Here is a 19,123-nt window from a genome sequence, read left to right as displayed (position 1 = left end):
GGCAGTAGGACTGGGAGTTGAGCTTGACTCCATCCTCAACCCGAAAAGGCCCCACAAGCTCATCTTTGATGATACCAGCCCAAACCAGTACTCCACCTCCACCTTGCTGGCGTCTGAGTCGGACTGGAGCTCTCTGCCCTTTACCAATCCAGCCACGGGCCCATCCATCTGGCCCATCAAGACTCACTCTCATTTCATCAGTCCATAAAACCTTAGAAAAACCAGTCTTGAGATATTTCTTGGCCCAGTCTTGACGTTTCAGCTTGTGTGTCTTGTTCAGTGGTGGTGGTCTTTCAGCCTTTCTTACCTTGGCCATGTCTCTGAGTATTGCACACCTTGTGCTTTTGGGCACTCCAGTGATGTTGCAGCTCTGAAATATGGCCAAACTGGTGGCAAGTGGCATCTTGGCAGCTGCACGCTTGACTTTTCTCAGTTCATGGGCAGTTATTTTGCGCCTTGGTTTTTCCACACGCTTCTTGCGACCCTGTTGACTATTTTGAATGAAACGCTTGATTGTTCGATGATCACGCTTCAGAAGCTTTGCAATTTTGAGACTGCTGCATCCCTCTGCAAGATATCTCACTATTTTTGACTTTTCTGAGCCTGTCAAGTCCTTCTTTTGACCCATTTTGCCAAAGGAAAGGACGTTGCCTAATAATTATGCACACCTGATATAGGGTGTTAATGTCATTAGACCACACCCCTTCTCATTACAGAGATGCACATCACCTAATATGCTTAATTGGTAGTAGGCTTTCGAGCCTATACAGCTTGGAGTAAGACAACATGCATGAAGAGGATGATGTGGACAAAATACTCATTTGCCTAATAATTCTGCACTCCCTGTATACTTCAGGTTCAGTGAGCTGTTAAAAGTAGCTGTTCTCAATCTGTGGCATGAGCCCCCCCTGGTGGGCCAGTGACCCACTACAAGTGAGGATGTGGACAAAAAGTATGGAATTAAAGCTTGAGTAGGAAAAATTAACATTTTGCAGATTTATAAGCGGTCTGCAGTTACTTTATATCTGTGCAATGTCAATGTCAAATTCTATTATTAGAAACCACCAAAACATTTTAAATAAAATGCACTTCCTAAATTTTGCAACAGTTAAATGTCTGTGTTGCATTTAGAGCAGATCTGGCCACAAATCAGAGATGGCATGAGTTTTATACACTGGATAGCAGCAACTCCAACAAGCCTTTATTTGGTAAGCAGGAACCAGCTCTCTATGCAAGATATGTGGTTAGTGGGCTGTCTATGCCTGCTTTGTCTCAAGAGTGCACATTGCAATATCCAGAGGTGGGAAGTAACGAAGAACAAAATATTTTGTTACTGCACTTAAAATTTTCAGGAGGCTGTACTTCACTTGAGTATTTATTTTTCTGACAGCTTTTTACTCCTTACATTTTTAAACAAATTTCTGTTCTTTCACTTTTTACATGTTCACAACAGGCTCATTACTTTTGGTTTAACAGATTTGAAGGCAGTTATTTTTAGGTCACTGTGGGACTTCAAACAGGAAACAGATTAAAGCCTAAACAGTAACACATGAAAGGCAGTCCTGTTCACCTATCAATCAACAGGGTATGTGGCACACAAAGAGATGGCACAGCACCATGACAACTGCAGGTGTCCACAAGTTGTGGTTGCAGAACTTCAGTATCCAGCTGGCCCTGCAGGGGCCAGTTCAGAGGGAACTGTGGTGAATTCAAAGTAAAGTGCAGTGTGTGACTGCTGTGTGGCTGTGGTTTCATGGTCAGAGTTAAGTTGCATTAAGTGTAGCAGAGATGAATTTGAAGTTAAGCTGATGATGCTTAGATTCAATCAATGATTCCACCTTCATGCCACCTAGGAGAGAAAAAAAAAAAAAAAGACAGCACGTAGTGTACTGTCAGCGTAGAGAATGGAAATACAGGACAACTCATGAAACATCTGCAGACATCTTGTTGAATTCAGTTGTGTACATCCACAAACAGCAGCAGATCAGGTTATCAGAGCCTGTACACTAAGAAAATCTACTGGAGCCCACAACAGAAATGATTGTGAGTTGCTGCCTACTGAATCCCACAAACCTCTTCCCTACTCATTTTCCCGTTTAGAAGCAAAGTCACCCTCTACAATATAGGCAACAGAAAATAAAGCTTTTTTTCATTACTTTACTGATTCAAGCCGAGTACCTTTGTTAATGTGGTGGCGCGAAGGAGGATAACTAGTTAAGGAGACCACAGGATGTTGACAACGCCACCTGGGGAGGGAGTTACACCCCAGGAAAGATTTCTATAGCCAATGTAAATGTTACACTAGCTATCAAAGCCCACAGGCTCGTTATTAATAGCAGAGGTGAGGCTGATCAATTTTACAAATCAAAATTTATTACAGAAAATACTAAAAAACAGAACTGTAAAATCAGAAAAGTTCTTAAGGTAACAGGGCTGAGACTGCAAGACTGTTAATTAGAAGACTTTATTAACAAACAGTGATTAAAATGACCAGGCTCGCTGTCACGATGCTACCCTAGAACAATAACTGCTCAATAAAATAACTAAACAAATAGTGGAGAACGACGACTTGAGGAGGCAACCTAGAGGAGTTCCCAAGGGTGCCACCAATTACTGACCCGTATAGTTCCACTGCAAACCTCACTGTCACTCACACTGAAATCTAAATGGTGCAGTCTACCTATGCCCGGTGTGTACACTCTCACGCATCGGGGAGGGGATTCCATCTCACGTGCCTAGCCCCTCAACAAGCGGCCGCACCTCCACTAAAGCAACAAAACAAAGCATAAAACGTTAAACAAATTAATAAAAGAGAAATAAAACAAACACACCCTAAGATACAGTTCTTTATAAACGCAAGATTAAAATATATCAAACAATTCCGAGTAAAAGACTATAAAGCCAGGAGTCAGTCAAGGCCAGTCCATAAGATGACAACAGGCCACAACAAGACAGAATAAAAGCGAACAAGACTGAACAAGACAGCAGCAGTATGGCACAATTCTGTAACAAAAGAGGGAAACAGTCGTCAAGTTCCACCCTTGACGACTGAGTCCCACTTAACACTCTCTAAGGGCAGTACTAGAATGAGCGGCTTTCCTGAAGAAATCAAACCGCTCTGCAACGCTTAACCACTTAACGCGCTTAGCCACCTTGGATAGAAAAGACTACCAAATGCCTCCGTGCATAGTGAAGCGCAGCTGTTTCTTATAAGGCCGCTAATTATCAGCTGGGAAGGTGTGGATGTCAGTGCTGCATTCGCGGACATCACGTAAAATCCTACTTTTAGACTTAAATAAACGCAGTATTCCTATTTTCTTTTTCACTTTCAGAAGTTGAATTAATCAACCAGAATCAGCATACTTTATTAATCCCTAAGGAAATTATGTGGGTTACAGTTGCTGCAGTATAAATAACAGTAACAGAAACAGACTACACTATTTAACAATAGCATATGTTACACATTTAAGACATTTAAGCAATAGCCCAATATACACAGATCACTCAATAATAAATATCAAGGATTGACAGAGTTGATTATAAATAAATATCAAGAACGTTAACAGGAATATTACAGAGTAGAAAAGAGCGTGTGCAAAAAGGATGTAACTGTTGCAGTGTTTACAGTGGCCATATCCCACTTTAATCCTCTGAGCTACACTGGCAGAACGCCATGACATGCAAATATATGCTGTTCCTGGAAAGTTATACAGAGTGTATAGAATGGGGACACTCTAATAAAGTAAATGATACATTTTGGCACATTTAGAACAGTCCCACGGTTTAAAAAACACAAACATATACTTGTGAAGTGTTTTCTAATTCTGTTGCATTTGTGGGATTTTACATTCACCTGTACTCAGACACGGAATTAAGAAACTTGATGAGCACATTTTGCTTAGTACTATAAAAACAGGACAGCTTCCGTAAATCATCAAACACTGTTTTTATTTTGAGCACAACAACACTTCCCCATTATTTGCATTTTCAGATCTCGAATCGAATGAGCTTCCCATTCGGGCTTCAGTCACCGCTGTGTCAGGATGGACTCGACGATCACCAACAACACAAACTCATGCACGGCTAACTCCTCGGTGCAGAGGTACATGTATCCAACGGCGTACTCTCTTTTTTTTAGTGTGGGCTTTCCAGCCAACTGCCTGTCTCTGTATGTGGCCTGGATGCTGATGAAGAAGGGGAACAGCATGGCAGTCTATCTTGTCAGCCTGTGCATTTCTGACCTACTATACACAGTCACTCTGCCTATTTGGATAGTACAGGCCATGGGGCAACACATAGGTGACGAACTTTGCAACCTCATGGCTGTAATCATGTACAACAGCTTTTTTGTTGGTTCTGGTCTCCTTTGCTGCATCTGTGCTGATCGCTATCTGGCAGTGGTCTACCCACTCCACTTTAACTGGATCAGGGAGGTGAGGACAGCAGTGCTTGTGAGTATAGCTGTCTGGGCTTTGGAGATTGCCCTCCACATTGTCTTACTTCACCACATGGGGGCGCTGCAAGCTTCAAGATACTTGTGTGATCAGCAGATACCCATGACACAAGAAGATGCCGCTGTTGCCCTTACAAGGTTCGCCTTGAGTTTCTTGGTTCCTACCTTCATCATGACTTTTTGCTATCATAACATCATGCGCTCTATCAAACGTAACACCTCCATCCAAGTGGAAGAGCGCAAGAAAGTGGAATGGCTGTTGTTGCTACTCCTTCTAACCTACATAGTGTCTTTTATGCCCTACCAGTTGGTCATGCTGCTCAGGGCTATACTGGAGCCTGGGTCCTGCGTCTGGGCAACTAGGCTCAAAAGTGCATTCATGGTGACAGTTGCCACCACAACGCTAAACAGTACACTGGATCCTATAATATACTGTCTAATCAATGAGAGTGCAAAGACAGAGATTAAGAAAACTGCACGAAATGTGAGGTGGCTTTTTATGCGTGGAAAGCACAGTGATAGCTCTGTTTGAATGATTTCTTTCCCCTTCTTTCAACATAAAATGTAAATATAATGAAAATCTAACTATTATTTGGGGCTGTGCAACCTATATGTAACCTACATGTGATCTAAGTTTAGGCATATTAATTATTTTTTTTATTTCTTCTGTATATTTGTCTTTAATGTGATGTTTAATTTTAACTGTGATTTGTGTAATTTGAAATATTTGGCTGTGGTGTTAATAGTTTCATTTTGATCCAGTGTTCAGTATTATTGTGTATCACTGCACTTGAATATTTGAGTGTATTTTTGCACAAAGAGAAGCACACTGTGGAATTTTCCTACTAACCACTTGTATTTATAACACTTGACAGCTATTCATGCTTCCATGAGATACTAATAAAAAAAAGCATCTGTTCTTTTAGAGCGTGCAGTCATTGAAACAAAACCATAAAGACATATCTGCGCTGTTCAAACAACGAGCTGAAAAGACATCTATCACTTTATGGGACGATTATTGGCATCACCTCTACCTGAGTTCATGTCTGTTGACACGCCAAACAGAGACACACACTTTCATATGGGCTTAAATTAAAATCACCTGGTCCTGTAGTTTGTTTTGTCATATCCTGTCACCCAGTAAATGATACAGTTGTTAAGGATAAAATGCAGCAGCTGCTGACCCTTCCTCTTCTTTCTAGCAGATTGATTAAGCGGTGCAGACGAAGAAACAGAATACGTCAGCCTTTCATCTGTTTTATTGGTTTTATTCTAAGAATTTATAGAAATTTGAGTGGAAATACAACTTGATACAGAGTAAGTACTTTGTTAATATGACTTTATGGTTTAAAGGAATACTATAAAAAAAATTTAACAAGCCCCTATCAAATAATTCCATTGCAATAAAAATGTGACCTTAGGATTTTCTATCATGTTGCAATATAACTGAGAATTTAGAGTACTTAGGAAAAGTTGTATTTGCAACTTTTCACATGTTTTTCGTGGTAGACAATATCAGGAAATGTAACTGTGAGGAAAAGTGAAACACAGTGCCAGTGTAGCAAGCTTGTTCATTGAAATAGCACACAACCAAAGCCTAAACAAATCTTGTAAAAATGACAGGAAATTGTTTTACAGTAAGGTATATGGTGAAACGTGATAACAGGGAAACAGACACGAATGAGTTTGTTACAGGGGAATTGACATAGGAAAAAAAAAAACTCTAAAGCAACCAGGAACTGAGAACAAGACTAAATGGGGAAATATATATAGAACAATATAAACAAAAATAAATGGTTACTAAGGAAAAAGTGGGGTCGGGGCAAATAAAGCAAACTAAGAGCGAACAGAAAATATTCAAATATAACTAAAAACTCCATGAACTCAAAACACTGGGTAAACAACCCAATGCTGCAAAAGCGAGGCTATTGTAACAATTTAATTGCACTTGCATAAGGTTGACTCACACTCATGCTGAATGTCAAATCAATCCGCACAATTGAAACACTCTGCCTTTTAATCTTAAACTACCAAAACAAAAGGGCTTACACTAAACAGCATCTTTCAACTATTCTTTCTAAGTAGTAAATTTTCCTCTTTTTAAAAAAATAGTGCATAGGTAGAGTTCTCCATTTTCACATTCCATTGATAATTTGTAGTTCCCAGTGGTGTCAGACTTGCCAACTTTAAAAAGTCCTTTCATGAGTTGAGATGTAGTCATGTGGCAGGTCTGTGAACTTGGTAGAGACTCTTACAGGTATTGTGTATTTACATCCATTCATGTATTGCTTCCTTATTTTTCTACAAGGTGTAAGCATATGAACACAACCTCTACAATGGAAAACTCAACCTTGACCAGTAATCATTCAGAATGTAACCTGGTCGACGACGCAGCCGGGAGAAGTTCATTTCTGTTGTTCTACATGGCTGTCGTTGCCATCGCCATCCCTTCCAACACCTTCTTCCTCTACGTATCCTGGCAGCACATTAGAAGGAGGAACGAGCTCGGTGTGTATCTGTTCAGTCTGGCGCTGAGTGACCTAACCTTCACTGTTTGTTTTATTCTCTGGTTGGACTTCCTGTGGCGAGGAGTTTGGATCCATGGGCGTTATGTTTGTGTGATGTCCATATACATTCTCTTCACCAACTTCTACACCAGCGAAGCTCTCCTCTGCTGCATTGCAGTTGACCGCTACTTAGCAGTGGTTCACCCATTAAAGTGCAGATGGTGGAGGAAAGTTAGCACTGCAGCAGCAGTCACTGTTACCATTTGGTTGTTGGTGGTCTGTTTCAACACCAGCACCATCTCCTGGGAGGACTCATACCATGAAAAGAAAAACTTTTCAGTGTGCTTTGACATTTTTAGTCCACTGTCAGCAACTCTCCTCCGGGCTAATGTAATGCGCTTCTTTCTGGGGTTTATTATTCCAGTTCTCCTAGTGTTCTTTTCCACCTGGAGGATTTGCACAGCTGTAAAATCCAATCAGGCCACTGACAAGCAGGAACAAAAGCAGATTTTAAAGCTATTAACATTGGTTCTTCTTGGCCTTTTGTTCTGCTTCGGACCTATTCATGTCATGATGCTTCTTCGCATACTGGTTAATGACTGCAGGAACATTGCATGGATCCTCTATCCCTACAAGATCAGCGTTGCCCTATCAAGCCTTAACTGTCTTGCCGACCCACTGCTTTACTGCTTCATTACTAGCACAGGACAGGCATGTGCCAGTCAGATTGTCCTCTTTTTGCAGGAAAAGAAGAGAGGAATTCTGTTACCTATTTAACCATAGGGATTGAGGCATATAAAACTTTTTGTCAGTAAGGTTATGCAAAAAAATACCAGCAGAATTTCACTGAACTTTGTGGATTGGTGGAGCATGGCCAAAAATAACAAAAAAGGCATTCAGAGAGCACATCTTTTGCAGAGTTCAGTGCAGTTTTGCAGTTTTAGAGGAAATGATCGGGAGCTTTTTTTTATTATCCTATAACTTATATTTCAGAAAACTGATGAAATGTTTGCTCTTTACTTTAATAAAGCTCAGTGACTACTCAGTGCAAATGGTTACATTGTTTTGATCGCACCTTCTGATTTTCATTAAAATCATAAAAATCCTTAGCAGTGACTTACTACTTCCGTGAGTGGACAACAAGACTGGAAAAGAGATATTTAAATGCCTGTGCTTATTTGCAACTGCTGATCTGATTTTGTCTCTTATCAGCGAGTTACTGGTCGGAGTGGTTTCACTTCAGCTTTTTAGTCACGTTGTTTGTATTTTCTGTCAGACAACTGTCTGGGTCAGGTGCCATGTGGAAAGAACATTTGCATTTAACAAACCAAAATAAATTTGCTCTTTCCATCACCACGCACACAACATTATGATCTAAAATGATTCTTTTTCAAATAATGCACTTTTCTCAATTGTCAGAGTGAATGATATATTCATGTTTGCACTCTTAAACTTTAACTGAAAGCACTGTAAATAAAAGAACTTTGTGAAATATTTGTCAGTGTTTGTTCTCTTAGCATCCTAGTCTCTGGCAGATTTGCTGGTATCCATATGGGAGTTGAGTCATCTTAATGTGAGCATGAAAACTTAGAAAGAAAAAAGAAGAAGTGCAGCTCCCCCAAATGACCGCTTGAGTTCTTAACCAACAGTGAGTCGGTATCCATGGACTCCCATTTTAAGAGATAAGCTTTGCAGCATTGTGCTTTTTGGAGAATTTGCACTGTTGTTATCTCACAAATAATTTGGCATGATATGCAGTTCATTGTCCTGACAGCTCATCCAAGAAGTCTGTGCTCATGTGTTGGTGAGTGAAATTCTCCTACTTCACTTGTGTGTTTCAGAAAACTTCAGAAAAACAAGATTGTGATGGTGATAATCCACATGTCCACAGACAAATCTTAAAATAAAATAAAAAACGATGGTAAGTGTTGTTCAAAAGAAAGAAAAGAAAATTATAAAAACTCAAAGGTGCTCGATGGGAAGGCTTTGCTTTTTTTTCCACATGTATTTAAAGTGACACACTCCTCAGGTTGCTGTTACACAACAACAAAGGCTGGAAAGTGCATGTGCTCCACCTGAGTGTTCTTTTTGCCTCTTTTTTTCCATCCAGACTATCAGATAAGCATCGCCTATCACTGAATAGCCTTCACCTTCAGTTCCCCTTGACTCTGTAACAGACTGGCATCTTTGTAAGTAAAGTAAGCACATCAGAGAAGACAAGTACCTCTGGATCAATAGGTTTTGTTAGTGAAGCCCTTCCTCTGCCTGGATGTTGGCAGCGTTTCAGCAGTGGCACGTGTCAGACAGCCTGCTCTCTCAGGAATGATGGATGAATGAGGCAGTAAATTGCACTGGTGGTCTGACTGTACAAAAATGTAACAGGATGAAGCAGTGCAAACTGAGATATGGTGCTGCAATGAAGACCGCTGACAGCTTGGCTTAAATTGCTCCCATTATGTGAGGGTCCACCTTACTGCCATTTGGAAAGCTAGCATTGAATCAGTGTGTCAGGAAGTATAACTACACTTTGACCAATCCTAGCGCTGGAAGCTGTGGCTTGCAGGTGTACTATGGGAGTACTCAGGGTAATATATACATGTACATGCACTCGATCCTATTCTATTCAGAATCAGAATCAGAATCAGAAAGGGGTTTATTGCCAAATGTTGAGCAGGTTTACAACATTAGGAAATTGCTGCGGTGCTTCAGTGCAAACATAGTGTCATAAATAGCACTTAAATAGACATGAAAAAATAAAAGTAGGGATAAGAATTAAAAGTGCTACGTAGAAAGATATGTGCATGAGCTATACGTGAGATATATACATGAGAATAAGAATTAAGAGTGCTACGTTGAAAGATATATACATGAGTGCAGGTGGTGATCAGTGCCAAACATGGAATGATGCAGTGAACACAGCGTAGGGTCATGTGTTAGTAGCGGGAACAGTCATATGGTTATTGTTCATGTGTCCAACAGCAGAGGGGAAGAAACTGTTCTTATGGCGAGAGGTTCTGGTGCGAATGGACCGGAGCCTCCTGCCTGAGGGGAGCAGGTCAAACAGACTGTGTCCAGGGTGAGAAGGGTCAGCTGAGATCCGAGCTGCACGCCGCAATGTCCTGGAGGTGTACAGGTCCTGGGATAGGTCTCCTTTTTTCGTGGTTACTCTTTTTCTTGGTACTTATTTAGACCATTAATTAGTAAAATCAGTTACCCCTAATTAGTCCATCTTTCTCAGACACATTTTCTTCAAAGCTACAGAAATAAAATTGAACTGAAATGAATTTTTCACTTAAAAATGTGACCTCACTCTCAGTTTGATATGAGCCCCCCTGACATGACCTCACAGACTCGTGCTCCATTAGCTGTTTTTTCAAGCAGAAGAATTTTTTTTTTTTTTGGTCTGTGTCTTGTGCTTTCTAACAAATAAATTTCTGTACTGCTTGATTGATGTCAGCTGACATTATAGTCAGTGACAGGAAAAAGAAAGAACTCATTACGGACAAAGAGCCTGTGGCCACCTGACAAACCCTGGAGTTGTTTTTTTTTTTAGATATTTCTTTTGGCACTATTGGCTTAGACAGCTCGCGCAGTGTCACTTAAACCCATCATATACACTCACCAGACACTTTATTAGGTACACCTGTTCAATTGCTTATTAATCTAGTCATCATTAATCTAAACAGCCAATCACATTGCAACATCTCAGTGCATTTAGGCATTTAGGCACGGTCAAGACAACCTGCTGAAGTTCACACTGAGCATCTGGACAGTAGATCACATATGTGGCTTTGAATGTGATAAGGTTGTTGGTGTCAGGTGGGCTGATGTGAGAAATTCAAACCTCCTTATCTACTGTGATTTCCCTGCACAACCATCACTCAGGTTCATAGAGGATCTGAAAAAATAGCAAAAGCCATTTTCACCTAGAAAATGAAAATGGTGAAAATGACTTCTTGTTGTCAAAGGACAGTCAAACAGCTTCTACCTGATCTGAAAATGACACCAACTCAAATAACCACTTGTTACAACCAAACTATACAGAGGAGCTTCTTTAAATGCACAGTGTGTGGACTCTTGAAGCAGATGGGCTACAGCAGCAGAAGACCACACTGGGTACCTCTCCTGTCAGCTAAGAACAAAAAACTGAGGCTTTCCAAAACTAGACATCAGAAGAGAGGGCAAATGTTTCCGGCTCTGATGAGTCTTGATGTCTGCTACAATGTTCAAATGATACTATCAAAATGTAGCGTAAACTAGAAGAAAGCATACATTGATCCGACCTTGGATCAGCTGCTCAGGCTGGTGGTGTTGGTGCAATGTTGTCAGATTTTGGCCCTCTTAATACAAGCTGAGCACCAATTATACCCCACAGCCTACCCGAGTATTGTTGCTGACCGTGCCTATTCCTTTATTACCACAGTGTGCCCATCATGGGTACACTCATCTCAAACTGATTTCTTGAATTGTTTCCACACATGTTTGGACCATAAACTGAGAAATGATTCCATTACCTTGTTGAATCTATGCCATGAAGACAGAAGCTCTGAAGGCAAAGAAGGGTCCACCCCAGTACTAGCAAGGTGTACCTGTAAGTAACCACAGAGTGTAGCTATCTCTGTGATGCACCTTTTTTCCTTGACTTGTATAAATGACATCATATTACACTTTACTTCATTATTTCAGTTGTCAAGCAAGTTGTTATGCAGGTTTCATATCTCCCTCCTGTGATATTTTATGTCAAGCTTGCTCTGCTCCTCTAGGCCCTGTCTGACACTCCCTCCAACATTTCTTCTGTGTTATCCTTCCTGTCGCTTTTAGCACTTTCACACTTGTCTCTTCCTCACAAGTATTTGTTCTGAAAACAACCCCACAAAGCCTGGAGGCACGATATAATCACATGTCCAAGTAGGGGAAAGAACCTATGAGTACTGTAGTGGAGCCCTCTTTATGTATTAGTTTAATGTATTTGATGAAATTCTGTCACAGGTGACAGGTTTCTTTCCTTGAAATGAAACTTTGTTTGTATGCACTACATATTTGATATATCAGCAACATATGAAATATGTATCAAATAGTAGTTTTTGTTAGGTTAGGTTTTTTTGTCTTGTATGAAAGCGTGTTAGAGGAAACAACCAGCAATTCAAATGTCAGAAAATTTGCATATTCCTTTAGCTGGTATTGGTTACTCACTGTGATAAATTTAGTGCTTTAAATTTGAATGAATTGCTTTTTGGGAATTAAATTCTGCATATCATTTTCAAGTCAAAAACCATGGCATTGTTTTGGACCATTATCTCAGGTTGCCATAGCTGCTTTCTATCACTTAAAAATATATCAAAAGTTACATAAGTCTACTGTAATAGTAACTATGAGAAATTGTTCCGTGTATTTATATTAAGTAAGTTACACTACTGTAAAGGTCTATTTGCAGGATTATCCAAAACTTCAAAGAATTCTGCATGCTGCAGCCAGAATCATGACACATACACAGTCATTTCCACATTACCCCAGTATTGAAGTCACTTGATAGGCTCCCAGTTCAATACAGATCACACATCTCTGACTCTCTCAGTGTCTATAACCAATCAGGCCTCTCAGGTCATCAGGTGCAGTTCCCAAATTTAAATTGTGCTGAGGGTGTGTGTGAATGTTCAGTGGTGGTTTACTTCTTTTTAAAGTTTTATTTCGCTGTTTTCACTTCACTACATTTTTGTTTGTTTGTTTTTATCTTCTGGTTTAATCACACTGAGTTCAAGTAAAATGAAATTTGCTCATCAATGCAGCATTTAAATTAGGAGACAGAGTGCACTTACACCAACATGGACTTGAGGATCCGTCTAGCTGGCATTTCAGTTAAAATTAGCCAGTTATTGTCACCTAAAATAATTTCTCTAATCTGTAAACATTTTTATTTCATAACGTGGAGAGCATTATTATAGCGTCAGGGTCAATGGACTCCTGTTTTAAAAGCTTTGTAGCATTGTGCTTTTTGGAGAGTTTGTACTGCAGTTATCTCACAAATAATTTGGCATGATGTGCAGCTCATCCAGGAAGTCTGTGCTCATGGTGGGTGAAATTCTCCTACTTCACTTGTGTGTTACTAATTAGCATTTATCAGTGCCTGTGCATTGCACCTGGTCTACAGATAATGTAGCACAAGATGTAGTACGCTGCCATCATGTGGTGATAATATTCTCACACATCACTATCGGGAATTTTTCTTTTTGCTAGTCCAAATGTCAGACCAGAAATAGAAGGCTAAATACACTGTACTGTAAGCTTTTCTAAAAAGTTATTATTACAATTTAGGCTGTGTTAGCTATTATGCAATTTCTTTTCTGCAGTGTTGTTTGTATCTTCTCACTCATGCTGTTGGGAAATTACCAAAAATGTCATAGATATTCCAACCATTCTGAATAATGAACATGAGGCAGGCCTGTCTCTGTCACATAGTTTGCTGGGCTAAATTTTAAGTTGGAGAAAAGCCGCAGTCTAGACTGCAGATTCTTTTTGTAAATGACTGTAAAGATATGATACATAAATAGAAATAAATAAAAAGTGTTGACCTCCACTGATGCTTTCATTGTGAGTCATTCATGGTCATTTTAAACATCTGCAAACGGGAAGGAAACTGAGCAGATTTCTCCATTATAATCCATCTTCTGGATCTGTTTACAACAGTGTGTGAATTTATTTCAGACCCGCTATCCTCCCATTGATTACCCTTGCTAAGATAAGGATGTGTGCCCACGCATGTTATTGGCCGCTTTGGATGGGATACGCATGCTCTCATGGACATTCATACACGCACTAACGCTGATGGATGACATCAGTCACAGTCTCCTTAAATGTCATTGTGCATGAGGGAAAACTGAAGCCATAAGAAATGCTTTTGGCATGAGGGAAGGTTTAAAAGCTTGGATGTTCATTAGTCCCACTCATTAATGTTTGCAGCATCAAAAACAAACAACACATTTGTGTGTGCAAATTCAATTTAACCTTCAATGAATTTAACCCTGACTGCGCCATCTAGTGGCCATTATCCGGTTGTTCAGTCTGACGTCACTAGCCGTGTCTGGGTCTAAACTCCGCTGCAGGTCCATATATCAAACGATCACTATGGCATTACTGAGAGTTGAAAAACTGTCTAAAGTCTTTCATCTTTAATAAAATGATCAGCGTTCTGCTCTACCAGGTGTAACAATTGAGTTTAACATCCAGGCATCCATGAAAACGGAATTTATGACATTTAAAGGAGTTAGAAGTTAGCAGGGAGTTAGCTCGCTAGCTTCTATCTAAATACAATATAGCATGTCCTGACTGCGGGGTTTTGGAAACAAATTAAAACGTACAGCTCTGTTATCACTTCCAGCATAAATGAAGACAGAAAACTAAACAGCAGTAACGTTTGTAGGGTTTAGGGTTGCCAACTCCCTGAAAAATAAATAAGGGACACCTCGTGGCCAGGGCTGGGCAACCCAGTTGTCTTCACCCTTCCCAGTGTGGTAGCTCTTTTTTTGTGTGTGAAATTATTTTTTAACCATTTGACTTGAACTTGATTTAAGCAGATGCATATTCTTTGTGATATGACTATATGTGAAACAAATGATCATTTAGCCATTTATTTTTAGCTCAAAATGACAACATTAACACAGTAAAACAGGTCTCTTTCTTAAACAGAAGCCTGTCATGCTTAACTTTTGAGAATATAAGTAAATCTTTCTTTAAAAGAACTCTGTCCTGCTTAACTTAAAATTATATAAATTAATAGAAAGCAATAGAACAAAAATATTCTTGTAACAGTGCACATATAGTGCATTTAGTACAATTGGCTTCAGCTGAGGTATTATTTCAGCTTTTCTAATGCTAATTAGCTGCTCCTGTTTGTAAACCCGCTTGTTCCCATGATTACGCATCATAACTCATCATCATTATTCATCTATGTATTACTTTTATGTATTAGTCATCTATTTGTTGTAATCATTTATCCTTGCAGTTGTTTATTACACAAAATAAATTATATTATTACACTTCTGGCCACATAGCGCTGATATTCACTGCACATGCCCATATTAACCTTAACCAGAGGGTTTAAAAAACAAACCAGTGTTTACATACCATATCTGCTTCTGCCATGCCTGGTGGACAAGAAATTGGTTAAGGGTTCCCCGAGCTTTCACGCCCCTCGTGTTCTTCATGTGCCCACCATTAGAAGCATGCCTATGGAAAAAGTGCGCCAGCACACAGTGCAGTGCGCTTTATAGTGCACTTTTCCAGCCAGGTGTTTTCCTTTTCCCATTCCTCCCTGTACTTTTGCAGCCTTTTTTTTCTTTCTCTGAGCGAACAAACATTGCTGCTCTAATGCTGGGCTTACACTGTGCGATTTTTGGCCCATTTTGAGCCGATTTTTGAGTCGTGCGACCGATTTGGTGATCGGCCCGATTTTGGCCTTCATCGTGCATCGTGTAGTATACGTGGGGTAACGAGAAGCGATTAACACCTCGAGCAGCTCCCGATCATCAATCGCTCGTGAGGGTGTCACCACAGGCGCTCACATTGCTCACGCGCAAACACATAAACGTCGGTGAAAAAGATGGAGCAGCACGGCTGTGCAGCGTGTGATCTGGACACAAGCGATGGAGGCACAACTTGTAGAACTTTGGAAAGCTCATCCGAGCCTTTTCGATGTGGCATCACAAAATTATCACGACCATAACAACCGTGAAAATAGTTGGATTTACACTGTTGCTCAATCACAGCTGCCTTAATGTTTTTCGTTAGCAATTTAGCAAAGTTGATGGTGGCGGTGTGCGTGTCTGTGTGAGTGAAAGACAGACACAGAGAGAGAGCGACAGATTTTCTGTTATAACCTTCATTTTATGGAGGCACAGTGTGCCGTCGGAGACTTGCACCGCAGTGTCGGTGTTTGTTTCCCTGTTGGCCGGTATTTTCTTCGTAAGCGACCTTTCCTCGACCAATGAGATAAGCGATAATCTGACTTGTCATTAGGGCTGGGCGATATGACCCAAAATTCATATCTCGATATTTTTTACCTGGATGGCGATATAAGATATATATCTCGATTTTTTTTTTTAAAGCCATAAGTTAAGAACAAAAAGAGAGTTCTTAGTCACACTGTGTCCCAGATGTCACACGGGCACTTTTATTTACATACAGCGTAGATGTACATGAAGAAATTACTCAAAAATAAATTATCAGCATTTATTAAATAATCATGGTCCATAAATAAAAGAAAACAATGTTGTTTTTGTGCATAACAAAAAGCTCACAATTGTGCAGTCAAAATGTAAACTAATAGATGCTGAGCGTAATAACAAAGAGACAGATTTCACAGCTGCACCACGTCTCTGAACAGGTGCCATTTGTGGTCCTTATACACACACAGTACGTATCACTCCGCGAGGCTCCTCCTCGGTAGCCGTAGTCCTCCGGCAATCCATCAAGCGGTGCAGCTCCGTAGCTTAGCAAAGTCATATTAAAACATTTTTTGACAGATTGATGAGCGCTGTGTACCACATAAAATCGGTTCGCGGTCAGTAAGCACAACCAGAATTCATACATAAGGCGCACTGTCGATTTTTGAGAAAATGAAAGGATTTTAGGCCGTGCAGCACCTCCGGGCTGCACGTCGTTAGCGCGGTTAGCTCGTTAGCGCGGTTAGCTCGCTAACACGTTGACGCCGTCCAGCCCCACGCACGGTAACTCGCTAACGGAGATTTTCCGCTTTCATCTTGTCATTGCCTGCAGGTGAAGCTATGGGGGAGGGGGAGTTGTGTTCAGTGAAGGAGAGGCGAGGCCGAGTAACGCAGCGTAGAGACAAAAGTGGACGAAAGAGAGGCAAACCTGCGGCTCCACAAGTATAATTATAACGTAACATAGACTATCGATATAAACGATATTGTCACATCTTATATCTCGTATGAAAATATATCGATATTTTTAAAAAACTCGATATATCGCCCAGCCCTACTTGTCATACTCGAATTGTCATAAGTGTGCTGTCAGCGCATTGGTCACAAAGCAGGAGAGGGGCTGGGAATTATGTTTTCAAACAAAGTGTTAATTCCATTAAAAGTTATAGACTACTTTTGACTCTCACTGTATTACGGGATAAAGTGCGTCCCTTATTAGCTCAATACGGGACGTGAACTTTTGTTTCTAAATACGGGACGATTCCGTTTTTTAAGGGACGGTTGGCAACCCTAGTAGGGTTACTGAAGTTGGGCTAGCTGGTATATAATGATGTGCTGCGTGACCGCTAGCGACACAGCTACGTTAGCATAATATAAACAAGCTAACTTTTTTTCCACTCGATAAAAGTTACCGTGAGTGTTCTCGGTGGTCAGGAACAAATGTAATCGCATGGCAGGATGCTGTAAAAGGACCAAACTTCAGCCAGGAGAACAACTGAGATTATCCATCCACAATACGAGGTTAGTCATTCATATACTGCTGCATGGGCTGGGCTGTAGTTACATCCTAAGGTTTTAAAAACTGAGCTTAAATAAATGATTAGTGGTAATAAAAGCCGGGGGAGGTCAACAGTGATCACTGACTGTTTTAGGAGCTTTTTGAGATCAAATAGAAGAAAATACATAACATTAAACATGTTAACAACACAAAAGCCATATTAAACGCAGACTACTTTAGACCCGGAAGTAGGAGTCGTCGCGTCATCACTGAACAACCGGATAGGGGGAGCAGAACAGGAAATGAGGTGTAGTAGTTTACAGAGTCACAAGCTTGGCAAAGGTATATCATTTAACCATGATATTTACTCTTAACTCTTAATTATGCAGCATCATGACTGTTTGACTCTGAGGGATAAAAATAAATCAATCACATATCAGTTCAATAGACATCAAAGTCAAACATCCCCACAACCTTATTCTTACTTACCTTTAGGACCATTTACACAAAGGAGGCCTTTGGGTGAAGCCAGATTTAAGAATCCACTCATCATGATGCCCCAGCTGCGAGATTTAGAAGTATACTGTCAGTAGATGTAAGCATCACGCTAAGAACGTTTACTTATTTATTTAAGTTTGGGGGAAACTGTTTGTTTGTTTGTTTGTTTGTTTGTTTGTTTGTTTGTTTGTTTGTTTGTTTGTTTGTTTGTTTGTTTGTTTGTTTGAGTTTAAAGCACTTTAGTTTTAGTTTAGCTTTAGAAATAAAATTTACTTTCAGGAAGTGACCTGATCCCTCCAAGAGTCAATGTAAAATTACTGTAAAGTTATTATGTCCCAACTCTTGACAGTTATTTCCACTGTGTTTTGGTAAATTGTGTTTTATTCATCCAGTTTTCTATGTGTGACTTGGCATATTAACCTTAGCGTGTACATGTATACCATGCTGCCGTACCCACGTCAGATCCTCATTATATTCAATTGAGGCACAAAGTTAAGAATTTGTTAAAAATATTATAATATTTAAAAGTGAGACAATATGAGGATCTTTTTCTTTGCTTTCTTTTCTTTTTTATAGTTTTATGTTGAGTTCGATGTTGTTTCTCTCGTGTTGTAAGTGTGTGTGGGGTGAAAGTATGCTGCATATTATTTTTTAGCATTTTTGCTGTGTCAGATTTTACATACCTAACTTTATATGTTTGGTTTGTGAGTCTTACTGTAGGGCATTTTCATTACCAGCTCAATCACACACAGACGCGTCCATCAAATGAGTTCACCGTCCTCTACAATATAGACGACTCTGATTAATTGTTTGAACACATGAGTAAGTAGACTAATGACTGACACAGAGCAATAATGTTCAAGAGTGAGATTAAAATCTGCTGGTGATTCATCATGTGTAGGAAAGCCATTGAGATAAGGGGACAGAGAGACAATGAAAGACAAAAGAGAAAACAAGGAGTGCAGCAGGATGAGATCACATCACTATCTGAAAGAAAGTTCCACAGATAACACCAATTGTTAAATGCAGATAATTTCTCTTTCTTCACTGACCTGTCTCCATGGCATTTCCTTTCTTTCTTTCTTTCTTTCTTTCTTTCTTTCTTTCTTTCTTTCTTTCTTTCTTTCTTTCTTTCTTTCTTTCTTTTAGGGCTGTCAGCTATTTTAAAGCAGGGTGCATGTGCATGAAGACCATGGCCTTCAGTTTTCTGCAATACTTTTCTGAAATAGTG

The 19,123-nt window shown here is 39.9% G+C and overlaps 2 protein-coding genes across 2 annotated transcripts; both read left to right on the top strand.

Moving 5' to 3' along the window:
• Positions 1-4,043: 4,043 nt before the first annotated feature.
• On the top strand, positions 4,044-4,985 carry LOC308389795 (G-protein coupled receptor 4-like; the record flags this gene model as incomplete). Its single annotated transcript, XM_080871322.1, has 1 exon — positions 4,044-4,985. The coding sequence occupies one exon, from the start codon at positions 4,044-4,046 to the stop codon at positions 4,983-4,985; it is 942 nt and encodes a 313-aa protein (XP_080727448.1).
• Positions 4,986-6,771: 1,786 nt separating this feature from the next.
• Positions 6,772-7,737, top strand: gpr65 (G protein-coupled receptor 65; the record flags this gene model as incomplete). Its single annotated transcript, XM_080871794.1, has 1 exon — positions 6,772-7,737. One exon carries the CDS (start codon positions 6,772-6,774, stop codon positions 7,735-7,737), a length of 966 nt encoding a protein of 321 aa, XP_080727920.1.
• Positions 7,738-19,123: the final 11,386 nt, after the last annotated feature.

The sequence above is a fragment of the Rhamphochromis sp. 'chilingali' genome (assembly GCF_963969265.1).
Source record: "Rhamphochromis sp. 'chilingali' genome assembly, chromosome: 21".
NCBI lineage: Eukaryota > Metazoa > Chordata > Actinopteri > Cichliformes > Cichlidae > Rhamphochromis > Rhamphochromis sp. 'chilingali'.
This window is presented reverse-complemented; position numbering and strand designations above follow the sequence as displayed.